The 27,695-nt window shown below is 38.7% G+C and overlaps 1 protein-coding gene across 1 annotated transcript in view; it reads left to right on the forward strand.

Annotated features, from left to right (window-relative positions):
• Nucleotides 1-16,736: 16,736 nt before the first annotated feature.
• The window catches only part of COG2 (component of oligomeric golgi complex 2), an 80,499-nt gene continuing 69,540 nt past the window's right edge, over nucleotides 16,737-27,695 (forward strand). Inside the window, exon 1 of the mRNA XM_074223038.1 lies at nucleotides 16,737-16,924. Within this exon, the coding sequence (XP_074079139.1) occupies nucleotides 16,853-16,924 (72 nt within the window). The 5' untranslated portion in view covers nucleotides 16,737-16,852. The remainder of the gene's footprint in view (nucleotides 16,925-27,695) is intronic.

The raw sequence follows: 27,695 nt of genomic DNA on the forward strand, positions 1-27,695 counted from the left end.
TGGGCTCCACGTGCTTGCTCTGGCAAAGGTCCCCGCTGTTCCCCCACTTTGTGCCTGGTGCTCCCCGGGGTGCAGCTCTGGGGGCTCCCCCACTGCTGTGAGCCTTGGCTCCCAGTGCCCTGGGGCTGCCTCAGGGAGGCTGAAGTTCTTTCGCTCTGGGGGGCCACCTCTCCAGCAGGCCGCCCCTCTGACCCCGACCCTGGGGAGCAGAGCCTTTCTGCTCTTTTCCAGGTTACCTTGAGTAGGAGAACTGCCTCACTGGGTCCCTTTGTGGGTTCTGTCTCTTGAAAGTTTAGTTAGAGTCCTTAGTTTATGAGTTTTTATCAGAGAGCTCCTAAGACTCGATCCCTTCATGTCGCCATCTTGGCCGCTCCTTTGATTTTAAAAATGATTCTTAGACGTTTTGGGCTCTCAAATTTCTTTCACTTCTCCATCTTACAATTCCTTTCTCAAGCCCATAGTACCCTCATGTTGCTCCTGAACAACTTAGGAAACATCATAGTTCTCTCCTTCCCCACTCCAACAATACCCCAATACCTTATAATCAAAGTCTTTCTTTTTCTTATACAAATTTAACAATCCTGTTTCTTGTTCCAGCCCTCCCCCAAAATCTGCTAAATTGCTAAAACTAATTTAAGACAGTAATAAACTAATAACAACACCGGATGAGAATATAAGGTAATCTGGTTAGAGTAGGTCCCATTTCTCAGAGTAGATCTAGGAAACATGCAAAAACAGCTAGTGATTGATGAATCTAGGTACAACTACTGAATATCAAAAGAATTTCTTTAACTCTGAGGTTTTTTTTTTATCTTAACTCATGATGAGTGTGTTTGAGGTCTACTTACTCAAGATTCATGCTTGCAAAAGGTCCAAGCTCCTTTGAAATAAAAGAGTCTAAACCCCAGTATTCAGAAGGCACTCAAATCAATCTGAAGACCTGACAGAACCAACTCATTTCCACTAAGACATGTCCTGAATTAGGTAAAAAGATCTGTGTCACAGACCTGATCTTATTTAATCATTTTTCTTAATAATAATAATAAATTATAACTAGGCATGTTCACTGTGAGTGTGAGCTATATAGCCTTCTTCCTTGACTCCAGAATTATATTGTTAGCTAATATATTAACCTTTTTATATGATATAAGGGATGGTATGTATTGCTCATATAGGTTATGTATGTCCATGTGGGCCTGTTTAGGTGTGGCTCAAAGGGAGGCATGAATGGAGAGTTAATGAATAGTTTTTTTCTAGAGATTTTTTTGCCTATACTTTACAGAGGGAGAATGAATCCTGCTATAAGGAGAAGTAGGAACTTGGGGCTAGACTCTAGTCACCTCTTTTTCCTCAGCAAGAGGGGGTATTAGGAGAAAATTATATCTATCTGACCCACCTAAAATTGTTAATCCAGAGGAGGTAATTTTTAGGTTCAATCTGAGCTCCTGATTACTACCCTATACTAGGAAGGGGTGCTCTAAATTATCTATACAAGGTTTGATTCCTTCCTACAAATGCCAATTCCACAAAGATTTTACATATGTAATCAATAGAAAGCAAACCCATTTATTTAAATAGCAAACAGAAATCAGAAGAGCTATGATTGATACAAATATATCTCAGCTCTATCAAGAGAGTCCTAGATCTCATCCATGGAAAACACCCCCAAATTTCCAGTATAGTAAGTGAGAATAGAGACATGATCCATGTAGCAGTTGCTTTACATGTTGACTACTTCCTTTCTTTCCTTTCAAGAGCCTGAAGTGAATCTGAAACTACATAAAAGTCCACGAATCCCTTCTCCCAAGTTCCTGCAAACTCTGTACTTCTAACAAATCCATATCATTGAGTTTGCACCAATTGGGAGAGTTATGCAAATGTATTTTGAGCCATAGGTTAGAATGATATTTGCATTTATCAGAAGGAGGAAGTAATATGGATCTTTTAGATGCCAAGGCAGGGACTTTAAAGAGTTATTAGGAAATAGAAATTTTCTGTATCCCTCAACTAAATAACCACAAGCTCTCCCTACAGATTAGTTCTACATATAAAAAGGACTGATTATATTATTTTCATAGGTATAACATCATAATTCTGAAGCTATAAGGACCTTAGAAGTCATCAGGTTGCAAGAATATCCTAAGAGGCTTCTTTCTGGATCATTCCAGGATGCTCAGAGCACAGAATACAAAAACACTCTGATGTACACATTTTCCTGGTACATGCACAGGAAAAGGGCATTTTGCATAGAGAGGCTGTCACTTTTAGGAAGCCAGCCTTACCTTTAAGGTACAGATCTTGAATATGAAGGGAGCCCCCATGTAGAAATTATTTGGCCTAATTTGGTTCTTTTGTTGCCCCATTGTAAAAGGTCTATGGAAACCATATTTGATTTCAAGACTTCTCTTAGAACACAAGTATATTCAGAGAGTTCAAATGATCTCAGAATCCCTCTACAAAATAGCTCTGAACCTTTGAGGCAGGTCTAGAACCTGCAATTCATACTATATATCAGAGTTAGACAGACATTATGTGTTTAATACAAAGTAATAGCCATGTGTGGGATACAAATCCACTTAAGAAATACAGACTCCTCTGAGCAAAAAGGAAAGTTTATTTTGTTTTTTTTCCAAGAAAAGAGCACACCCCAAATCTCACAAAGGTAGTGAAGACCAAGGAACTGCCCTGAGGTGATAGTCAAGCCAGATTATATGGTCTAGCATGATTCCCACCCAACCCATTCCCCTCTCTTCTTAAGTTTTTCAGAGTTACAATCTTTACACGAAAAATCTACCCAGCAACAAAGAGAAGAATAAAACATTTTCATAAAATATTACCTCATCATCCAGATGGCAAGAGTATCAGAAGATTTCTAATGACCTTCTGTTAAATGAATTAATGTCTGAGTATGCCAGGTCTTCTAAGGAACTCTACTATCTTCTGGTTTAGCACTTATCAAACAAGAGAAGGCAGGCTACTGTTCTCACAGTCTATTATCAAATAGGTGGCTAACTAAGACTGCAAAGTATCTTCTCTGGAAGTATTCCACTATTTCCCTCCTTAACAGAATCAATGCAAGGTCTTTCGGGAAATAGTCCACTATTTCACTCCCTAGCAGAATGGGAAGGGAGTCTGACTGAGAATGCAAGGCCTCTCTCTCCCTCTTCTAAGAAAAGTCTAAGGTTAATAGTCTGTCTTTGTTTTAATGATTTTTAACCCTGAGAGGACTTCACTGGGAATGTTAACTCTTAAGAGGGAATATTCCACTCAGCCATAAATAGGGTAAAGTGAGCAAAATCACTAAAATTTCATGAATTCATATATTTAGTGCATACACTCCTCTAGTGGTCCATAGACAACTGAACTTAGCCCCTAGTTGTTGATCTGAATAATACCATCTGTGTACAACAATAATAACTAATTGCCCTCCCATTCTCCTGAATTTGTCTCAGTTGTGGCATTTTTACCTTTAAAAATAGAAAGTTAATTTGAGTTTCTAGATGTTTCTAGATTCCAGGCACCAAAATTAGTGGGTATAACTCTGGCCAAACTATATATAGTTTCCTGGAGGGACTCTTTCTTATGATAGGCATGGTAAAATTACACAGAAATACTCTTGACCTCTAGATTTTGGGGGTTGAAGTGCTCTAAACCTAAGGTGCTATTCTAATATGGCAATTTCCGTACCAGACATTCTATAGCACTTTTTGCTGATACACTACATTTAGCCATAACTCTAAAAAGACTAAATGAATAATGAAAGTATGATACAAAAACAGGATCAGATTCAAATAAAACCACAAAGCAGTTTTATGAGGCCTCAGCAAAGGAAAGAATGCTATTCATTCCTATGCCCCTACTTGATGTTATTCTGTAGCAGCATTGCAGAGAAACACAATTCCTGGCATATAACTGCTGTGGAGTGCTACAAATTTTTAGCAAAGAGCTGGACAGATCTTTAATTGCATATATATATATATATATATATATATATATATATATATATATATATTATGAATAGTTAAAAAAATTCCCAAAAAGGATACAAAAATGTATCTTAGTTTTCTTTTGGTTACAGGAATAATTAACATCAGAAGATATGGGGAGGATTTATGCAATTATGTCTAAGTAAAAAGTACTTTGAGCAGGGTGTGATTACATAAAGCTACAATCCCTGGTACTGAAAAGACTAAGGTTAGTGGATAGTTTAAATTCTAAAGTTCTGAGCTTCAGTGGGTTAAACTGATTGTGTATCTACACTGTCTGGCACCAATATGGTGAGCCAGGCTGCCTAAAGAGAGGCAAAGATAAGGTTATATTGGATTAGATTAGAAATGGAGATCCCATGCAGATCAGTGGGTGGCATCAGCTTGTGAGTGGATGTTGCACTTATCGCTAAGGGGATATAGAGAAAACAGTCTCTAAAAAAAGAAAAGAAAAAAAATAAGTAACTTTGAGATCATTGAAAGAATGATGACCAGGAACCATAAGAGCTCAGTATGACAGCTATTTTTTCAAGGTTGTATCACAATTTTATTTCTATAAAAGGTTTCTCTTCTTTCCAGTTGGTGATGGAACTGCCTTTAAACATTTGGAATGAATTTCTTTGGGAGTGCTGGCAATTTAACAAAAAGTGCCACCCTTAATTCTGTGAGCAACATCATCCTCTTTATTCTCTGTTTCAGGATGATGACAGGCAGAATGAAAGAGGATAAAACTCTAAAAGAATGATCTTCTAACTAGAGCCTGGTTCTCAAATGGAATGTTCCTTAAGAACCTGTAATATAAAATTGAGACACATCCTATGCTTAATGACTCAGGAGCTCCTTCTTAGGCCATGCCACAGGGAACACTAATCACATCTGCTTAGGGGCCCAGCTGCAGAACAAGAAGATGAAGTGAGAAGATGGGGAAAAACAATTACATTTAACAAATGAATGAAGACAATTATTCAGACACCCTACAGCAAAGAGTTTTGAAAGGAGATTCAAATAAGATATGGAATTTAGCAAGTGATAAATTTAGCAATTTAGCAAAATTCTATTTGCATAGGCCAACTGTCTCCCACAAGAGACTTGACACAAGATGAGTGAACAAAGGTCATTCAATACAGAGGCCTCCTTAGAGAAGCTCTGAATGCAGATTGGTTGATTCTAAGCAATTTGTAGGTACCTTAGGCAGCCTGGAACAAACCTGGTGATGGTCTCATCCTTTTGCTCTGAAGGAACTGCTAAATGAGATAAACTGTAAATGACTATACAAATATAAGGTATAATTTTCTTATAGACTCCAACAGTGGCAATCAGTTAGCTTTTGATAAAAGATATTAAACACCAGGGTTGCTTCTTTAATAAGCAAACAAACAATCATTAAAAAAAAAGGAAGCAAAATTTACCAGGCTGGTAAATTTATGTTAAATCTTTATAGCCTCCCACATGGGGATACACTATTTCAATTAAAATCAACAAATATTTATTAAGTACCTACTATATTCGAATAACAACTACTGATATGCCACATATACAAATCAGGGAATATAAAAACATTTTTTGCGTGTGCTAGGTGCAGGGGATATAAAAACAAAAATGAAAAATCCTTGCCCTACAGGATGAGTAGCACAGTGCATAACATACTAGGCCTGAAGTCAGGAAGGACCTGAATTCAAATCTAACCTGTGATCCATATTAATTATTGGACTTTGGACAAATCAACTAACCTCTATTTACCTTGGTTTCCTCATCTGTAAAATAGAGAAAATAATAGAACATATTGCCTAGGGTTAGTCTACAATGAGTTACTCTTTGTAAGCTGCACTAGTGGCACATATTAGGAGCTAGCTATTATTATTGATTCATCTGTTAACTAACTTATATAGAGTGACACAAACCACCAGACCTGCTTCTAGCCCAGTCCCCACAGTCATTATTGAGGGGGAGAAATTATTGTGAAGGGGGTTCATCTTTCTTATCCCCACCAGTAACAACTACTGACTACCTGCCATCAACAGGTAGATAGGCACAAGAGTCTTGCAGTGTCCTCCAGACTTCCAGAACAGCCTTCATGGCCATTATCCAGAGAAACAACTCCTGAGGAGAAAGGGCCAACTATCCCCATCAACTGTCAACCAACTGCTACACCCAGGACAAACAAGTCAGTCCAGCTAAAACATCAAGGTACCTGAGAGAGACAGAATAGAGTATGTACCAGAGTCAAACTACCACCATCACCTGGAGCACCGCCTCGCTCCAATCCCAGATGGAAACAACCAAAGACCCTGAACCAAGAGCAATGAGAAGAGCATTGCTTTCAGTCCAGTGCTTCAGCCATCATCTTGTCAAACAATTCCTATGAAGATGCAACCTGGCAACTTTTCCTTGTAGGTGCTTCAGCCACAGCTACTGAAGACGCAAGAAAGGAAAATTCTTGGCACCAAAGTCTGTAGCATTGTCAAAGCATCAGAAAGTTATGGAATTTTATCAGTCAAAATAACATTAAAGAGGCATTAATATTTTGTTTCAGTGGAACTTTTGGCTCTGATTTGCATCTGAAATTTTCCCTATTTGCTTTATCTCCCACTAGAATGGGGCTCAATGAGAATAAGGACTATTTTGTTTTTCTACTAGTATCCCTAGGACTTAGTATAGTGCTTTGCATATACTTTAATTAATCATTAATAAATGCTTCATCCAACCATCCATTCATTCATTCATTTACTTTAAATCTGTGACAATTCTTGCCCCTAGAGGCTGTATTTATGGTAGAGAGCAGACCAAGTTATGGGTGGTGGTGGTGGTGGTAATTTTTTGCTAACTATGATTCTTTCTATGTTATTTATGTAAGTACCTTTTCTAAAGGTCTGAGTAAGCTTTTTATTTTTTATTATGCTTATGTTTATCATTGGAAAGTATAACAGTAGAACCTCATTAGTTACAACGATAAGATATCCACTCAAAAGATTAGTCCTAGAACCCTGAAATTTCTAGCAAGTACTAATGTGAGTTGGGAGAGTCATCTCAGTGGAAGTGTCACAATATTTTAGGGAGGAAATCCTTCTTGCTCAGCTTGAGGATTTCCTACTTCACTTGTCAGCAACCAGGGAATATTAGAAATTAGCCACTGATTGTCCCTCTTCCCCTTCTCTCCTCACTGCATGCAGAATATAAGTTTTGAAGATGTCAGAGAAAGGAATTGTGGTGCCAGATAGGAAGGGGATGTGTGTGTTTAGGGAAGGGGATGGGGATAGGAATATCTAAAGTAGATAGACTTATGGATCTCAGAGAATCTCCAAAAATCTATGTATAGTAAAGCTCCCAAAAAGACTATGTATAGTAAAATATTTGGGAGCTATACTAATATTCATGCACCAACTTGATAGATAAGTTAAGGCTTTGAATGGATGGATACTTTTTAAAAAAAATCAGGTTGTCTTCCAATGTCTATGTAAATATTGAAGTAAATTCTTTAATTTGAAAAGGCCATAAACCAAGACTAAAGTGGAGGGAGGTTTAGGGTACATGATTTTTTTGTTTATAGATAATTATGCACTCAAGACAACCTTTGAACCTGAGATGCAGCAAAATATGGTTCAATTCTCTGCTGCTTGTGCTAATTTTGGCTTAATAATTAACACACAAAAAAAACACAGGTGCTCCATCAGTCAGCACCATACCATCTGGATATGGAATCATTAGTTACAGTAAATGGAAAAGTTTTGAATACTATAGATAAGTTCACTTTTCTTGGCAATACACTTTCCAAAGATGTACAGACTGATAATGAGATTGACACACACATTGCCAAAGCTAGCTTATAGTTTGGGAGATTCTGAAGAAAAGTGTGGAAGAGAAAAGGTATTACACTGATTACCAAGCTGAATGTCTACAGAACTGTTGTGCTGACATTGTTGTGATATCCCTGTGAAACCTGGACAATATGCCAGGAAACTATCATTATCATTTTCATTTTCATTTGAATCTGCCTTGGGAAGATAACTGAGGTCCTTTCTCAAGTTAAATTTCTAATCATTTAAACTCTGCCTCAGAGAACACAACTCTGATGAACTGACCATGAAGTCTGAATGTCAAACATGTACTTGCCAAAAAGAGAACTGGTCATACAGGGCAAGTGCTTACATGTGCTCAGAAAAAAGTGATACAAGGGTATTCTCAAGGACTCTCTTTAGAACTTTGGAAGTGATTGTGTGAAATGACAGACTAGCACAGGATGACCTGGAATGGCATTCCCTCATTGGAGAGGGTGCTGTGCTTGATAAGCAAGGCAGAATTGAAGTAATTCAAGGGAAATGAGAGATGTCTAATTGTACTCAACCTGTGGTAGAGCATCCTGAGCTCATATTGGTCTGATCAGTGATAGGCACACTGTAACTTGACTCTAACATGTCATTTTGGTTTCTTTGATAATGAAGGACAAGAACCAATGAAATACTGCAGTACCAACAACAACAAAAAAATGACTCCTTTCAAATAGCTCCTTCTCTTTCCAAGTCTATCTTGAAAAAGCAATAAGCATTCCTACACTTCACCTCATCAAAATTTAGTCTTCCTAAATTGTATTATCTTTCATCATCAGTATGTGATTTTAAATGAAAACTTTCCATCATACAAGAATACAGAAGTAATTATTTAACTGCTTCTTTAAGATTCAACAACCTGATGTGATTGCAGTCATGGTTACTGCATGAACTTCAGTTTTTGTAGTTAGATATTTCTCTCTAGTTTTTGAGAGATCTGCAGCAAAACTGCCAACATGTGAAAACTATAAATAGGGAGGTGTGGGAAGAGAAATGGGGGTCCATCTCAAAACAACTCAAAATGTGAAGCTAAATTTTCTAGAATAAGATGGATAAATGTTTAGCTATAAGTAAAGGGTGGTACAGTGCATGCTATCCACAAAAGAAAGTCAATGGGAAGGAATTAGAAGACAGAAAAGAGGAAAACTTTGAAAAGGAAAGAAAAATCTTTTGTGGATTTTAGTGGAAAAAGCAAATTTTGGAGGTATAATACTTCCACTCAAAGGGTACCTCTGATGCTTATGGCCAGTGTGACCTTGGGGAAGTCACAACCTTAGTGTTCTCTTATACAATGAGGATCGTATTAAATGACTTTTGTATCTTCTAGCTCTCTATCAGTGCCTACAATTTTATAGGAGTTATTTCTGGAAGAAATCTCAGAGGTTATTTGACTGAGGCCTCTTGTTTTATAGATCAGAATTTTTAAGCTCAGAAAGATTAAGTGATTTATTCAAGGCAATATAGATTGAGATTCAAACTCAGTTTCTCTGATTCCAAATCCAGTGTTCTTTTTGCAGCCCAATTCTTTCAAATTAAATCAACTTTCTTAAGAAAATTACTGGTTGCCTAATAAGTTATGTGGGTGTATGAGCTTTTATGAGCAAATTAAATTAAAAAGTGAATTAGGAAGCATTTAGACATGAATATAAAATTGTCATTTATTTAGTTCTCACTAGAAATAGTTTTAGAATCCTTGATGAAAATGAGTTGGAATTTGAATTAGACAGATGGAGACATAGGTCATTTTCTTGATCATCTGTTATGTTATTTTAATATTCCTTTTTGTATCTTTCTGGGCAGTGTGTAAGATGTCATATTGGTCTAATAGCATTCTAATCAATCAAGAAGCATTTATTAAGCATTGATTATGGGCCAGGAACTATACTAGATACAGGAGATATAAGTAAAGAGAATGAAATGATTCCTTCTTATGAGAAATTCTAAATGGAGAAGACAACTACATTTGGACAATAATCTGTAGCTACTCCCATTGGCCTTGGATGATTGGCTACTGTTCTAGATGGGGGTAACCTTTCCAGGACTATAGTTCATGAGTGCCTACCAATATGCTTCTCTCATTGATTTTCCATTAGTATCAATTCATTAGCCAAATGTAAGCATAAATAAAAGTGGCATAAAATATCAGACATACAATTCCCCAAAGTCTGTGATACATTCTCTATCAATACATATTGAGTTGAGGGGGGGGAAAGAACTCAAATTTATAAAATCCATGTGGCAAAGTGGCTTCTCCCAGCTCCTAGTTTTGGTTGGTTCTTTCCACCTTCTTTATAAGCTACTCACAAAATTCCCTTTAGGTATGGCACAACTTTTCTCCTGGGATATTCATAGCACCTTCAATTTACATTTTCCTCATCCATTCTTCTCTTATTGGATGGATTATTAAAACCCTGGCACACTAATGCATTGTTGGTGAAGTTGTGAACAGGTAGAAGGGAAATCAGTTTGAAATAATGCAAATAAAATGATTAATATGTTCATAAACTTTGATTAGGAAATGGTTACACAGACTGTGGTATGGGAACATAATGGAATATTACTATACTGTATGAAACAACAAAGATAAGGAAAACAGAGAAGTATGGAAAGTCTTACATAAACCAACAAAGCAGAGCCAGAAGAAAAAATTAGCACAAAGATTACAATAATATAAATTTAAAGAAAAATGACTATAATATAATGAAAACTGATGGTGCAAAATTATAAAGACCAAGACTGACTTAAAAGAATGTCTATTAGATGATATCATTCCTGGCACATTGTAAGTTCTAAGTAAATGCTCATTGACTGACTAATACCTCTCCCCTAATCCTTTGAAGAGATGGGTTTCCAAAGATGTGAAATATTGCAAAAACAAGTAAGATGTTTTTTGTGCATAATCTTTGATCCAGCAATACCAATACTGGGTCAATACAAATTGGAAATTGAGTGAATGTCCATCAGTTGGGGAATGACTGAACAAATTGTGGTATGTGTATGTTATGGAACACTATTATTCTATTAGAACCCAGGAGGGATGGGAATTCAGAGAAGCCTGGAAGGATATGCATGAACTGATGCTGAGTGAGATGAGCAGAACCAGAAGAACATTGTACACATGGGGTTAATGATCAAGCTTAATGGATTTGCTCATTTCATCAGTGCAACAATCAGGGACAATTTTAGGGTATCTGTGATAGAGAATACCATTTGTATCCAAAGAAAGAATTGTGGAGTTTAAACAAAGACCAAAGACTATTACCTTTAATTTTTTTTTAAAAAAGGCATCTTATTATGTAATTTTGCTACTTATATTTTATTTTTTCCTTGAGGATCTGATTTCTCTCTCAACACATTCAATTTTGATCAATGTATTGTATGGAAACATGGAAACAACCCCCTTCTGTGGAGGGGTAGGGGAAGGGAAGTGAGATGGGGGGGTAATTGCAAAATTCAAAAACCAATAAAAAATGAAAGAAAAGTCAGATTTTTTAAAATATATTGATATATTTTGATGATCCCCCCCCCCCATCTTCCTCTTTTAACATTTCTTTGTTACAGGAGTTGGGTCTTTAGGAGGGAATAGAGGGTATACATACGTATACAAGCGAAAATTTAAGTGATATAAAAAACAAAAGCCATTAACAAAAATCTATCAAAATAAGTATATACAGCAAAAAAGATAAACCAAATAAATACAAAGTAGTTAAATATAAGATAGTTTGGGACCCAAATCGCTAGTAGTTGGTAAGATCAAGAAGGGCTTCTTGTATAATATAGTTCTTGAGTTGCAACTTAAATGAAAAAGGGAACTCAAGGCAAGTTAAAGAGAAAAGTATTCTGGGCACATGTATGTGGTTTGTGTTTTGTTGTGTTTGAGTCTTCAGGATTGTATTTAGGGGTTTCTTGGCAAAGATATTGGAGTAATTTGCTGTTTCCCTCTTTATCTTATTTTACAGATGAGGAAACTGAGGTAAACAGGGCTAAGTGACTTGCTCAGGGTCACACAAGTAGTATTTGAGGTCATATTTGAACTCAGGCCTGCCTTACTCCAGGCCTGACACTCAGACCACTGTGCCACCTGTTTATTCTGAGCATGAGAGAAAGCCTATAAAAAAGGCACAGGAATTGGAGATAGAACCTCATATGTGAAGAAAAGAAAGAAGGACAATTTAGTCTGATTGCAGGATGTGGATGAGAGTAATATCCAATGAGACTTGAAAAAATTAGGTTTTTTGAGGGGGTTAGGGAAAGGGTTTCAAAAGTTAAGCAGGGGCGGCTAGGTGGCATAGTGGATAAAGCACCGGCCTTGGAGTCCTGAGTACCTGGGTTCAAATCCGGTCTCAGACACTTAATAATTACCTAGCTGTGTGGCCTTGGGCAAGCCACTTAACCCCATTTGCCTCGCAAAAACCTAAAAAAAAAAAAAAAAAGTTAAGCAGAGGAATTTGTTTCTAACTCTAGGAGTAATGAGAAACCACTGGGGTTGATTGAATAGAGGAGTCACCTGATCAGATCAGCATTTGAGTAAAATCACTTTAATAACCTTGTGTGGGATGGATTGGAGCAATGAAACACTTGAGATAGGGAGATTAAGCTAAAAACTATTGAAATAGGTCCCCTAAATTTGTTTTTTGAGTTGCCATATTTTCCAGAAATACTGGACCTGGAGTATACAGCTGGTCCGGAACATACCAAGGACAAAACCTCCCCCACCCCCCCACCCCAATTCTCCATCCATTTCACCACCTAGTAGCACCTTCTTTGTCAAAGGATGATGGAAAAAGAGGGCAGGGTGTGCTATGAAATCATGGAAGTTGAGATAAAGAGAATCTTAGAAAAAGGAACTCAGGTTGAATGACTTCAGTTTTCTCAAGAAAGTAAGAGGGAAGATCCTAAAATGAGAGAAAGGGGCAAGAAGAGGTGGGCAAGGCTTGAAGAGGGAGGAAAATACTTTAACTTATTTTCAACATGGAGAAAAATTGCACATTGCTTCTTCATAATAATTTTCAGGTACCAGGCACAGAAGAAAATAGAATAATCAAGAAAATTGAGCAGAAAGGAATTTTTTTTATCCTAACCCAGAGTTGACTCAGCCAAAATACTATATCATATAGTGTAAATTGTTGATAAAAAAATAACTCTTTAAAGTAAGTAGCATATATAAAAAAATTGAGTCAGAGAGGAAGAAGCAGGGGTGAAGTTTTGATAAAATCTGTCATATAAAGGTATAGAGAAATTTCCCTTTTTTGTTTTTTTTAAATTTTTTTTAAAGAAGATACAAGTAGAAAGATGTGTTATATTTCAGAGGTTAGGTTAGGTTCATCATTCTGCTTTGACACTCTGAAATGATTCCCAGGAGGGAAAATATAATTTTCTTCTTCTCTCTTCTTGTTAGTGGCAAGGACAATTCTTCTAGGCTGGTTTTACACATATCAAATGCAGGGACAAATTCTGTTTCCATTCTTAGACAATATCAACAATTTCCTGTTAAGGCTTCCTTGGCCAAAGCACTAGGACATTTTGAGGGATTTTCTCACTCTCCCTACCTCCCTTTCAGAAGGGGAACATTTGTATAATGCTCTTTGGGAACTTATCATTGCATATAGCATTTCAAGGAACAATCCAGGACAAGCTTACATAAATCAGACCACAAAAAGATGGCCTCATTTGGCTCTGTACAAGTATTGTTATAAGATGAAAAATGCTGACTGAGATGGATGAGTTGGGTGTTCAGAATATGGGGGAAGAGTGGGCATTAATGAATCACAATCTGAGATTTGTCAATAGCAATCACAACTTAAGGGGAAAGGACAAAAAGGAGAAAGAAAGCAAGAAAAAAGGAATCATTTCATGAGGTCAGAGAAGAAGAAAATAAAAAGAGAAATACAGAGTACATTCCCTTTGTTCTTCACATGGATTATAACTGAACTTCTGGGAAAAGATGATTTCACCTGGGTTCTGGCTATAGCAAGATATGAGCAAGGAGTGAAGAATGGACATGGGGGGGGGAAGGGTAGAACAAGAAGGTTCCAATGGGCATGTCACAAGAAGAATGATCTTGTCAAAATGTGTTGTGAGGAAGTTGTTAAACTAGCTTCTGACAAATCAAGGAAATCTTCAAGAGAAAGAAATAAGGATGGGAAATTCCTTAACATACATTCACTTGACAGAAATATTTTAAGTGATTGTTTCATTCAGTTAATTCATCAAATATATACTGGCACTATGCTAGGCAGCAGGGATGCATAGTTCAAAAAATGATAAGTCCCTGTTCTCAAAGAGTTTACAATCTATTTTGTATTAATATACTTACAAACAATATAAGTAATGTATGATAGGGACAAAAGAGAGCTATGAAAAGTATTATAAAAAAATTTGAAGATGAAGAAAGAGAACATTCTTAGTTTGGGGGAAGGTGAGTGACATTTAAAGTATATGCAATACTTTGCTGAGTTTCTAAATACAGTTGGGGTAGAAGGAAACATTTGGAAACTGGTTTTTGTCCATATATAAATGAAGGACTGATATTATACGATGACAAAAAAAGTTTTCTAATTGATTGCTGAGATAGAAGAACTAATGACTCAGGTTGGGAGTTTGGGAGATCCAGAGATTCCATAAGATAGCCTATCATCTGTTAGAGATAAGTTCCCATTTCAATATCTACCATAGTCAAGAGCAGTAGCCACAGGAATTTGAAGGTGACTGGACCAACTTTGACATAGTAGTGTACATGCAGCTACCTTGTAACCATTGTACGGTCTGGAGAGATTGCGTGGTAATGTCGAGAGACTTCCGCTTCTGCAGCACTGGAGAAGTAGAGGACAAAAAGGGTTATCATCAACTCAGCGTCCTAGTGAAGCAGAGAAATGGATCATCTCAGCAAAGGGGCAGCTCAGTTTTGCATCAGTGATGGAATATTCTAGCCCTGAAGCAGATCAGTCCAGTCAAACCATCAGTGGGTCACCCCATCCAGCAAAGATATCATACTTTGGAAGGAGGCAGTCCAGTTAAGCAGTACAATGAGTCACACATCATTAAACTTTATAAAGACTCCTTAAAGAAAAGGGGATTTTTAAAAATAGGGCATGGTGTATCACATGGGCCTCACTATCGTTTCCCTGTCAGTGAACACCCACTCACTTTGAAGATTTATGAGAGAGTAAATCCAGATTTTTTGGGTAATGCCAATTATATTGCTAATTCTTGTTATACTTTCTTAGTAAATCCCTTTTCTAAAAGCTAATAGAGTTAACCTGTTGATTGCTGATGAGAAGAATATTGGTTGGGGCTCAGAAACAACATGAGTAGAAATATGTCCCTTAAGGATTGCCTTTAATTAATAGTATTCATCTCTCTGAGAACTCAACCTATCAGTGTGTTTCCAGTTGGGGAAGCAGTCCCAAAGGGCAGGCTACATAAGGAAAGAAGGATTTTAATAGATAGAGATGAAAAGTAAGTACATTCAAGCTCAAGAGGATTAGAGGACTATTTTAAGGAAGTGGTTCAGTTTGATGGTAGCATGACTGAATGGAAATAATGTGGGGAATAAAAGGTTCAAAAGGTAAGTTGAGACAAATTATGGAAGGTCTTAAATAACAAGATGAAGAAATTGTATTTCTTTCTGAAGGGAATAGAAAGCCACTAGGGGTTTGTAAGCAAAGGAATGACATGGTCAGACTTTTGCTTTAGGAAGGTTGTTTTTATAGTTGTGAAGAATGGATTGGAAAAGGTAAAGCTTGGAGGTTATTATTTAGGAGGTTATTAAAATAGTCCAAGAGGAAGTGATGAAGACCTGAATTAAGGCAGCATATATAATGCACTAGAATGAGAATGGGAATACAAATGGAAGAGTAAAGGAATCCTGTCTTCAAGGATCCTACCATCTAATGATAGGTCCCCCAGATTTCTTGGGGGGTCAATTTCATTGGGGTGGGCAACTTAGGGTCAGTATCTGTGCTATGATTTCCAGGAATATCTCTAAGACTAGACATGCACAGATATTAACACTGCAAGTAAGAATGGCAATTGTTTGCTTATTTATTCATTTACCCATTTGCCCATTTATTATTATTATTTATTTATTATTATCATTTATTATTAATATTATTATTTATTATTTAGTTTAGGTTTTTGCAGGGCAAATGGCATTAAGTGGCTTGCCCAAGGTCACACAGATAGGTAATTATTAAGTGTCTGAGGCCGGATTTGAACTCAGGTACCCCTGACTCCAGGGCCAGTGCTCTATCCACTTCGACACCTAGCTGCCCCTAAGAATGGCAACTGTGCAAGCAAAATTTTTTCTACAATTTGTAGACAAGTATCTAAGGGGAGGTCTGGAATCAGGAAAACCCATCTTCTTGAGTTCAAATCCTGTCTCAGATACTTATTAGCTGTGTGACCCTGGACAAGTCATGGTTTACCTCAGTTTCCTTATATGTAAAATCAGCTGGGGAAGCAAATGTCAACCCACTCCGGTGTGTTTGCCAAGAAAACCTCAAATGTGTTCATGAGGAGTCGGAATGGACTGAAAAGACTAAACAGCACAGGAGGATAAATCTACATTGCAAATAGGGATGATAGTTATGTGAGATGCTGAGGTAGTTGATGCCTGGGCTCCAGTCAATGAGTAATTTTAAGCATTCAATTTCTTTCTTTGAATCAGTGGAGGAAATACTGCGATAGGGAAGGTACTAGAAGTGTGAGGACTCCTAGATCCATCTTCTCCAGGTCTTGTTTCTCCTCCTCTCCCTCCTACCCGCCTCCTCCTCCTTTGGGTTTGGGTTAAGGAATGGCTGCAGTGCGGCCCTCCGCCCTCTAGGGGGCAGGCGCTCAGCCGGGGAATGTGACGTCGGAATCATTCGCGCCCCTCCTTGTGGCGAGCGGAAGGAGCCCCGCCCCTGGCCCGTGGGACCAATGGCTGGCGGCGGCGCAGGCGCCGCCGCGTTGGCGGAAGTGGCGGCCCCGCCTCCTACCTCCTGTCTCCGGTGCTTCATCAGACTCTGCCCTGCAGTCATCAGCCTTCCTCCGCCGGTCGGGATGGAGAAGAAGCGAATGAACCTGCCCAAGGGGCCGGACACGCTGTGCTTCGACAAGGACGAGTTCATGAAGGTGCGGGCGCGCCGGGCTGAGGCCCAGCTCCCCTCCCCCGGGGCCCCGGACTCCCCGTGCCAGGCTTGTCCCCCGCGGCATCCAGGGCCGCCACGCTGGCTGCCCTTTATGGATCGAGTCGTAGTGGTCATTGCGAGGAGCGGAGGCCGGGTCCGGGCAGGGCGGGTGGGAGCAGAACCCTTTGGGGATAATGGCTGTAACTACGTACAGCCGAGCAGTGCCGGGAAGCCTTCCCCAAGCGCTCCCGCTCGCAGGCCCTGCGGCCCGGGGTTGCTCGCGCCCGGGGAGCTCACAGCCCGCAGGGGGGAAAGTGTGCGCGAAGAAAAGCGCACAAGTGACAGGAAAGGGGGCCTGGAGTCTTAGAAGTAGCAGATCTGAAGGAAACCCGGAGGCAGAGAGGAGGAGGAGGAGGAGCAGCGGGAGAACTGGAAGCCCGTGAAGATGCCAAGTGTCCTGGTCAAGGCCAGTGGCACTGGCCGGTGGGGGCCACAAGGTGGGCGAGCGGAGAGAGAGGCGAAGGCCGTCAGACCTGCGCTTCAGTGTTTGAGGAGGAGTGAAGTGAGATGAGATGTCTGAACGTCGCAGTAATCCAGTTTGGGGGTGCCCTGGCCACCGGGTTGAGGAGTATGAGAGGGGAGGAGGGGGCGTGTGAGAAAGGTGGTGATAAAGTAGAGCGAACAGGCTCCGGGAGGATGGTAGTATAAATATGTAGGGTTAAAAGGAACCTTTATTGAAATAAAGATGTATTCTTTTGCCCATCCAAGCTCTTAGACCAACCTTAGAGTGAGAAGCCTTGTCTCTTTTTCATCTAAAACCCTCTGTGACTTAACCACAATTTCTCTTTCCACACTCACCCCATAAGCACCTCTTTCCTTCCCTCAGTCTCTTGTGCAGCCGTCTTGTTATAATATAATCCATTCTCTTGCTAGTGGTATGAATTCCCTTTATGACATCCCCGAAGAGGCAGTGTTTTGTTGTGGATAGAATCCCAAAGTTGGGACTCCAGCCAAGTTGCTTACTGTCCCAGTGTCCTGGGTCGCTGGTGTCAGACTCAGGTGGGAAGTGATCACTGCTGACTGCATATTGACCTAGAAAACACTTTAACACTTTAACACTTTTACACTTTAACGTTGTCTTTTTTTGTCTTGTATTTTTACATTTTAATGGAGAAACCAGTTGTATTGTTAAATATTACCAAATCATTTAACATTTATTTAATCTTTAAATTTTAACCTACATTTTAATACCTGCGCTTCCTCTCTTTTCTAAACTTTTTACATTCTGACCTATCACTCAGTTGAAACTACTTGACCCAAAGTTGCCCAGTGCCTAATCTAATGACTTTTTTCTCAGTACTCATCCTTGACTTCTCTATAGCATCTGACACTCTCTTCTTGGATATGCTCTCATCTTTGGGAATTTGTGACACTGCTTTCTGTCAGTTTTCTGACTGCACTTTCTGGATTCATTATCCATATTGTGAACCCAGTAAAAGTACATATTTCCTCTGGTTCTGTCCAGGGCCCTCTTTTCTTTCTACAGTCTCAGCTCCTGTAGCAGTTCTCTGCAGATGATTTACAGATCTAGGCGCAGTGGATGGAGTGCTAGATCTGGACTTGGGAGAACTGAGTTCAAATCCAGCCTTAGACACTTATTAGCTTGGGACCTGTCACTTAACCCCATAGCCTTGAAAAACAAACCAGCAAAAACCTCAATACATCTAAAACAAAAATCTCCCCCAAACCCTCCAATATACTCATAATTATTTTCTTTGAACCATTCTTTTTTGTCTCTAAGATTTGTAACCTCATTATTCCTCTTGTTTCCTCATTCTCCCAAATCCTACACATCCAGTTGCCAAATTTTGCTATTTCTACTTCCAAAACTTTCACTATTTCTGCTTCCAAAACTTTTCTCCTATTTGATGCCTTCTTTTTACTCAGCCCCTAACTTTAGTTCAGGCCCTCTTTACCTTTCACCTGATCTACAGCAGTGCCTAACTAACTGATCTCCCTCACTAAATTCTTCCTTCTCCTATACCTATCCTCTACTCAGAGACCCAAGGGAAGCACCAGTTCTGCCTTGTCAATTCCCTTCTCAGCAAGCTGGGACTTCATTTTGTCTTTAGACAAATATACTGTATTTCCCCATGTATAAGACTACTCCCATTTTTAAGATGCACTTTAATTTTGGAGCCTAAAATTTGTGGAAAAAATGTATCACGTAAAATTATTGAGCTCAAGTTTTATTCATCATGAAATTCAAACACCTTCAACTCAACAGCTTTCAGGCATCTTTTGGGCAAGTCTGGATGCATACTTGGTCCATTCTGTTTATGAACCTGAAGCACCAATTGTATACTTCTTGGAAATCAGTCACTTCTTTTTCATCAGCAATTCTTCTGGCCTCATGCAGAAGCATCTTTGTGGACAAAGGAATTCCAGTGACCCTTTGCTCTTCAATCCATATCTTCAATTCCCTCTCTACATCAGGTCATTCTCTCATGGCCTTCTTCTTCTGGGGCGTTTTCACTAGGGTTTCTTCTTTCTGTAGCCAGTCTCAGATTGTTTCAGTTGGAGGAGAACCAAGCTTACGTTCAGCAGCACAATTTCCATTCACTTTTGCAAACTGGATCACTTTGAACTTGAATTGAGTACTATACAGAAATCTTTTCTGAATTATTTCTGGGCAGAACGTGGCAAAATGTAATCATATAGTGCAAAGACAACAAGGTGAAAAAGCGGGAAATGCAAGTAAAAATTCTACAACTACTATATGAGATGCTCCCAGTTTTTAGACCACATATTTTTCGAAAAAAGGGGGTGCATCTTATACATGGGGAAATACTGTACAACTCTTCTGCTTTGTTTCTAAAGCCCTCTGTGACTTAACTATAATTTATCTTTCCAAACTCACCCCATAGGCACCCCTTTCCCTCCCTCCATCTTTTGTGCAGCCAGACTGCCTTCCCTTTTGCTTACATGCTCCATTACACTCATACTTGTCTGTCTTTCACAGTGGCCTCGAAGAGTCCCTCGCTTCTTCAGGATGCAGCTCTCTTCCCCTCTAACAACTTGGCCAACTCTTAGTCCCCTTCCTCCTGACCTACCTGATATTAACTCTTCGTGATTCTATTAAACTCTGTATTCTGTTTCCCTCTGAAGCATGTAAACTTCTTGAGAGGAGGAATTGATTTATTTTTGTCTTTGTAATTTGTAGCATTGAGCACAGCTCTGGCACATGGACCAGGTGCTTTTATTGATTGGTTGGTAATTCTGTTTCTTTGGGGCATACAGAATGAATAATACTTTTTTCAGGCCTGGTTCACATCAATTGAAGCTTTTATTAAGAACCTACTAACTCAAATAGTATTTTAGGGACAGCAGAGAAAAAACCATTACTTATCATCAGTAAGTAGGTGTTCCTTCTACTGAGAGAACATATGTAAGTGAATGCAAGGTGAACAGTGAGAAACACTGGGGGAATCATAGTGGAGGGACCTTCAGGGGGGCCTTGAAGGAAGAGGAGGATTCTGAAGTGAGGAAGTGAGTCAAGAATGTATCCCAGGGCCAGCCTAGCTCAGCATATGGAAAGTCAGGGAGGGGAGCATGCTGCGCTTCCTTGGGCTCTGTCTAGAAAGAATACAGTGAATATGCCCTTCCTGGTGTTCATGGGACTCAGGATTGCGTTAGCATCACATCATGAAGTCACAGTCACTGTGTAGTCCAGTCAGACATGTAAGATTGAACCATGATTAAACCATGTTTTTTCAAGCTCTCCTTTAGACAGGCTGTTCATTTTTAACACCGACATCTAAGACTTTACATTTCTCCCCATTTCATTTTTAAAAGCAAGCCCAGAGAGCATGCATTCTGGAGTATTTCTGCCAAGTTAAGTCAACACTGTACTATGTGCTAGGGACACAAAGAAAGGCAAAAAAAAACAAGACCTGCCCTCAAGGAGAGATAGCACACAAGCTCTGTACAAATAGACTGCAGGGCGCAGCTAGGTGGCAAAATGGATAGAGCACAGGCTGTGGAGTCAGGAGGACCCGCTTTCAAATCTGGCTTCAGACAATTTAATAATTGCCTAGCTGTGTGACCTTGGGCAAGTCACTTAAGGCCATTGCCTTAAATAAAAAATTTAAAAAAAACAAACAGACTGTGCATAGGATCAATTGATAGTAATCCACAGAGGGAAATCACTAGAATTAAGGGGGACCTAGAAATTCTTTTAAAAGGTCAGATTTTAGCTAAGATTTAAAGGAAGTCAGGAGGCAGAGAAATCTTAGCATGAAAGATAGCCATTAAAATGCCTGAAGTCAGGAGATGAAAAGGAACATCAGGGAGACCAGGATTATTGAATCAATCATATAGTACCAGGGTGTTAGGAAAGGGAAATAAGGTGTAAGAAGAACAGAAGTACAGGGGGCAGCGAGGTGGTGCAGTGGGTAGAGTACCATACTTGTAGTCAAGAAAACTCCTCTTCCTGAGTTCAAATCTGGTTTTAGACGCATTACTATGTATCTAAACTGTGCCTCTTAGTAAGTTGTTTAACCCTGTTTGCCTCAGTTTCCTCAGCAGTAAAATGAGCTGGAGAAGGAAACGGCAAGCCACTCCAGTACCTTTGCCAAAAAAACTCCAAAGGGGGTCCCAGAAAATTGTATGTCACTGCAAAGACTATACAACAACAGCAAAAATTTATATGTGGGGGCAGTTTATAATGAGTTTTGAATGCAAAACAGGATTTTATATTTGAATCTGGAAGTCATGGGGAGTCACTGGAGTTTATTGAGCTAGGATTGATATGATTAGACCTATGTTTTAAGAAGTTCACTTTAGTATCTGTGTGGAGGATAGACTTAAGTAGAGAGACACTTGTGTCAGGGAACCAAACAACTGGCAATTGCTATGGTCCAGTCATGAGGTGACCTAGGTCTGTACTAGGGTGGAGGCACTATGAGAGGAGAAAGGAGCATATGTTAGAAATATTAAGAAAGTAAAATCCACAGGCTGTGACAACAGATTGGCTAGAAGTGGTGAAAGAAATTGAGGAGGTGAAGATGACAGCCTATAAGACTGAGGTCGTGCTACTTTTATGTAATAAAGAAATTAAGAAGGGAACATTTTGGGGAAAGTTAGTTTTGGACATGTTGAACTCAAGATTCCTACTGGACATCTAGTTCATGATGTCCACTAGAGAGTTGGAGAGACAAGACTTAAGGAGGGATGTTAGATGAATAGATCTATGAATTATCATAGAGATAATGGAATTCATGGAATCTGATGAGATTACCAATTGAAACAGTGCAGAGGGAAAAGAGATACCCTAGGTTCTGGTCCTAGGGGATGCTCAACTGTATTGAGAGTGACCTGGATGAATTTTTAGCAAAAGAAACTTGAAAAGAAATTGTCAGGAGGTGGGAGGAGAAACAGTATAGAGGAGTGTCACTGAAACCCAGAGAGAAGACAGTATCAAGGAGCGGGGAAGTGTTCAACAGTGTCAGTGTTTGTAGGGTTAGAAGGATAGGAATTGAGAAAAGGCCATTAAATAGGACAATTCAGAGATCATTGGTGACTTTGCAGAGAGTAGTTCTAAGTGAATGATCAGGTCAGACAGAAGCCAGATTATAGAGTTAAAAAGAAGGTGAAATGAAAGGGAGTGGTGCCATATGTTGAAGACCTTAAGCCATAAAAGGTAGAGTTTACAGGACAATAGCTAGTGAAGATCAGTTGATCAAATGAGTGTTTATTAAGGATAAGAGAGACAGTGGCTTGCTTAAAGGCACCTAGAAAGCATTTAATAGAAGGCACTGAAGATTAGTGAGAGTGGGGCAGTTTGCTGGAGGAGATAGGATGAAATGTGATCCTTTGGGCATATAAGGGGTTTGCCTTGGCAAGGATAAGGCAACCTTTTCATGCAAAGCAGGAGTGAAAGAGGCTAAAGGTATCAGTGATGTGAAGAAAGAAAAGGAATTGTTGGTATCCTTGTTTTTGTTGAAATAGGGTTTTCAGATGAGGGGGCAAGGGGAGGCTTGGAAGGTATGAAGAGGAAGGAGAAATTTTTGAAAGAATTGCTGTTTTGAATCAATTGGGGAGTTACAGAATTGCCTCACGGTAGTAAGGGCCCTGTTGTGATTATGTAACATGTGTTTATAGTGGTCTTGGTACCCAGGGTTTTATGATTTTCTCCATTTTCAATCAGCAGCTTGTGGATAGGAGTGAAGGTAGTAAACAGTAATACAAGTAAGTCTAGGATTGGCAGGACAATGTTATCTACAGGATAAGGGACTTGAGAAGAGGAAGATGTACAACTGAACTGTTCTACCAATGGATAAAGATGGGGAAGGGAGGTCTGGGTAGCCAGTAAGAGATGATGGTTTGGCAAAGAACTGATTGGAAGAACAAGATTGGAAGTGATAATGAGAGTGAAGAACAGTGCTAGGAAATAATGAAATAGAGAGAAAGATAGACAAAAGACTATGGTAAGATGTAGGATTTTCACAGTTCCTGTATATGGAAGTGTAACACTTGTGTGTGATGGCAAGATTCAGGGCATCATCATCTGTGCATATAGTGGAAGTGGAGTGGAGAAGTAGGTCATGGGAAATAACTAAGTTGAGAAGTTGGGAAGTCAGGGTGCTTGAAGAGGAATTGATATGTATATTGAAGTCAACTAGTATGAGATGTTTCATTTCTCAAGGGAGTTATAATATGTATATTGAAATCCTCTAATATGAGGGTACAAGTTTGGGGAGAGAGAAAGACTGTGAGCTAGGCCCTGAACTCTGAGGAAGGAAGGGAGTTTTCCTGGAGGTCAGTATATAATAACTATCAGAGTTTTGATTAAGTAATAATTAGGGATTGAGTGAACCTCAAAGGAAGAAATGTTACTAGGCAAGGAAAAGTCAAAAGTATCAGTGGGGGGGGGCAAGGAGAATTTGACCCCTTTCCCTATATCACAGATTTCAGGAGTATAAATGTAAGTGCTAGAAAAGGTTAACAGGGAGGCTGTATTATTATGAAGAAGTCAGGTCTTGATAAGTGCAAGAAGATGGAAGGAGCAAGAAAGGAAAAGGTTGAAGATAAAAACTATTTTATTAAGAAGAGCATAGTAGGGGCAGCAAGGTGGTAAAGTGGATAGAGCACTGGCCCTAGAGTCAGGAGTACCTGACTTCAAATCCAGCCTCAGATACTTAGTAATTACCTAGCTGTGTGGCCTTGGGCAAGCCATTAACCCCATTTGCCTTGCAAAATCCTAAGGGGAAAAAAGAGCATAGTAGGGTGAGTAGATTTGGATTGTGATGGGGGAAAGGATCAGGTTGAGGGATTGGGAATACAGGAATAGGCAGTAGGGGTATATTGAATGCTCAGAAGTTCAGAAACACTGAGATGAAAATATTTGAGGGAATGTGAGTATGCTAATCAATGAAGAATCAGTTTAGTAACATCAGAATTTGGTGTGAAAATATCAAATCTGGGCAAGGATACTTTTCCCAAGATGAGTGAATGGACAGAGTTCATGTATGCCAGAAAATAAACCAAACAAAAAAATGCTTTAAATAGGAGCCCAGCAATGCACTGTTGTAGAGTCAATATACCAACTTAGCTATGGTTAGAAGGCTCAGGTTGGTCACCATGTAATTATCCTTTTTTACCCCTAGCTCTAGCAATTCATGCAGGCTCCTAAGGTGTTTCAGGAAAAGAGTTTGGAAACAGATGAAATTTTATCTTTTGGTACTGAAGAAAGAAATTGATTTTTTCCTAAGTTTAGCTTGTCCTATTATTCCATAGATTTTCTTCTTAACATTATTTTCTCAAGAGAGGATTTGTTGACCAAGATGCAGTTTTGTTAAGAGTTCATGTTAGAATTGTAGAGAGAATTCTTCTGGAAAGAGGAGAAGAAGGAAACCCTGATTAAGGTAATGCTAGGTAATTTGAGGAAAGAGAAAGCTTCAAGAGTTTGGAGTATGAGAGTGAGATTATTAGAGAAGACTTCTGGTAAGAAGCTATACCTGGGCTGAGCCTTGAGGAAAAATGAAGTTTTGAGAGGTAGAGATAAGGGAGTTTATTTCAGATATGGGGAATAGCATGTATAAAAGTACAGAAGTAGGAGAAAAAATGCAGAATTTAGAGAAAGAGTAGTTCAATTTAACTGGAACATAAAGTGCATGAAAGAGAATAGTAACACGAGTAAATCAAGAAAGGTCTGAGGATTTCTGTTTTTTGGGGTTTGCTTTTGTTTTGTGTTTTGTTTTTTAATTTTAGAGAAGCAATAGCAGGAGAGTGACATGGTCAGACTTGTACTTTTAACATGATTAGTTTGGCACTCTGTAAAGGAATGCCAGCCACCATCTAGAGCTTTATGGTTTCTTATATATTATCTCATTTGAGCCTCATAACAATTCTGCACTGAAGATGAGAAAACTGAGGCTAAGCAAAGTCAGTGACTTGGTCAGTGTCATATGGCTAATAAGGGTTAAAAACCAAGATCCAAGGGGCGGCTAGGTGGAGTCAGGAGAACCTGAGTTCAAATCCGCCCTCAGACACTTAATAATTACCTAACTGTGTGGCCTTGGGCAAGCCACTTTAACCCTGTTTGCCTTGCAAAAACCTAAAAAAAAAAAAAGAGGAAGGGCCAGAGGGCAATTGTTAATTACTGCTGGTCCCTAGGTATTCCATTTTAACTCATGCCTTCCAGACTTTGAAAAGCCACTTCTGTAAGTCCTTTGAAAAGGCTTAACTCTTTGACATTTGAAGCCTATTTGTCCTTTATTTAAAATTCTCATAACTTTTCAGAAAACATTTTTAGGATGCAAAGGATGCTTCTATGCCTCAATTAACTCTTGGGGAATTTTTTTTTAACAACCTCAATTTTTAAAATAAAATAGTATTTGTGAAAGTATCTTAGAAACCTAATGTAAATCATTTTCATATTTTTTACATTGTGAAAATTTTAATTTTATCAATAGTGGACAACCATAATAAATTTTTGTTAGTTGATTGATTTTTATTAGCACCTTCCTTCACAAGAGATAAAAAATGCTTTACATGAAAATTGTAAAGGAGATCAAAGTTCCATTAGATTTTAGCCTGGTCTGTGCCAAGTTCTGACCATAATACTTTGTTCTAGTTTTACCTGAAAGATCTTCCCTCCTTCTCCCTCTTTCAAATTACTTCTGTCCTTTAACACTGTCTTCATTATATTGGCTTTCCTAACTTCCCTAGTCCTCTTCTGAACTTCCCTGAATTCTCCAAATTTATAGTACTTCTCTGTTATTAATTTTATACATTTTGGGGCGGCTAGGTGGCGTAGCGGATAAAGCACCGGCCCTGGAGTCAGGAGTACCTGGGTTCAAATCCGGTCCTAGACACTTAATAAGCAAGCCACTTAACCCCGTTTGCCTTGAAAAAACCTAAAAAAAAAATTATGCATTTTTATAGTCATCTTTATATATGTGTATTTAACATCAACTGACCGCTAGGTGGTGCAGTGGATAGAATCTGGATCTGGAGTTAGGAAGGCTTGTTTTCCCATGTTCAGATCTCGCCTCAGACACATACTAGCTGTGTGACCATGGGCAAATAAGCCTGACATTAGATTCCTCATATGAGCTGGAGTAGGAAGTGGTTTTGCCAAAATAAAAAAAACCCAAATGGTGCCACAAAGAGTCAGACATGACTAAAGTGACTAACCAACAGCACTAGCATAACATATCTGTGCTATATATTTATACATTTACAATATCTACATATACATATATTAACTATATACATAAAAATGGAGTATATAAAGGTCTAGAAAGTATGGATACTGAATTATTATCATCATTGTCATCATCATGTTTATTATTAATATTATTATAGGTTGAGTCACTCCATTTTGCCTAGACTTAAAGGAAGTACAGGGGCCTAAATCCCATTATTGATTACGAGGAGAATTTTAACCTGCTCTATTCCCAAACTGGGCCAATTCACTCTTCTATAAACAATATGGTGCCCTTTATATTGATACTAAATATAGTATGGAGGCCTCTTCACTTAGTCCACTGCAGCTCATTAGAGGAATCATTAAAGGAGTTTTATAATTTTCTAAAGGCAGTACAGCCCACTTTTTTCCTCCTGTTTCCAAATTGTTGTTTATTTGTATTCTTTGTCCAAAATCTTTATCCTGCTCTACTTGGCTTCTCTTGCACAGATGGAAATCCTATATGGACCAAGATCTTTTGAGTTTTTTACACCCAACCTTAAAAAAAACACCGAAAAAAATTACTTCTTAGAAGTTTATTCACCAAGCTTAGGATTTTTGTCCTAACTATGAACATTTTATTTTCTCATGGTTTTTACTGTTTCTGTTTTGCTGTGATCCCAAGTGAATGTTCTAAAGAATGACTTAGATCTTGGAGCTTTCTGGTTTAAGTCATACAGTGTTAACTAAAAATCATTTAAGTAGTTGGAAATTGTGTTTACCAGATGCTAAGCATTAATATTTCATTATTTCTGGTATTTTTTGAAATTTATATTAAAATCCTGGAACTATGATAATCTTACACTATCTCCTTATTTTACTAATAAGGAAACTGAGGTATAGAGAAGGTCAAATGGTAGAGCAGAGAATAGAAACCATTCCTTCTGATTTCTTAGGTCTTTTTTTAACCTAATTATAAAGCATTATAACTGTTTGACAATAGGATTACTGTAAATAAGATGTCTTCTAAGTTTGTCCCAGAAAGCACAATGTAATTCTTTACCATGTTGAGGTACATTTATTT

This window comes from Macrotis lagotis, chromosome 2, assembly GCF_037893015.1.
Source record: "Macrotis lagotis isolate mMagLag1 chromosome 2, bilby.v1.9.chrom.fasta, whole genome shotgun sequence".
NCBI lineage: Eukaryota > Metazoa > Chordata > Mammalia > Peramelemorphia > Peramelidae > Macrotis > Macrotis lagotis.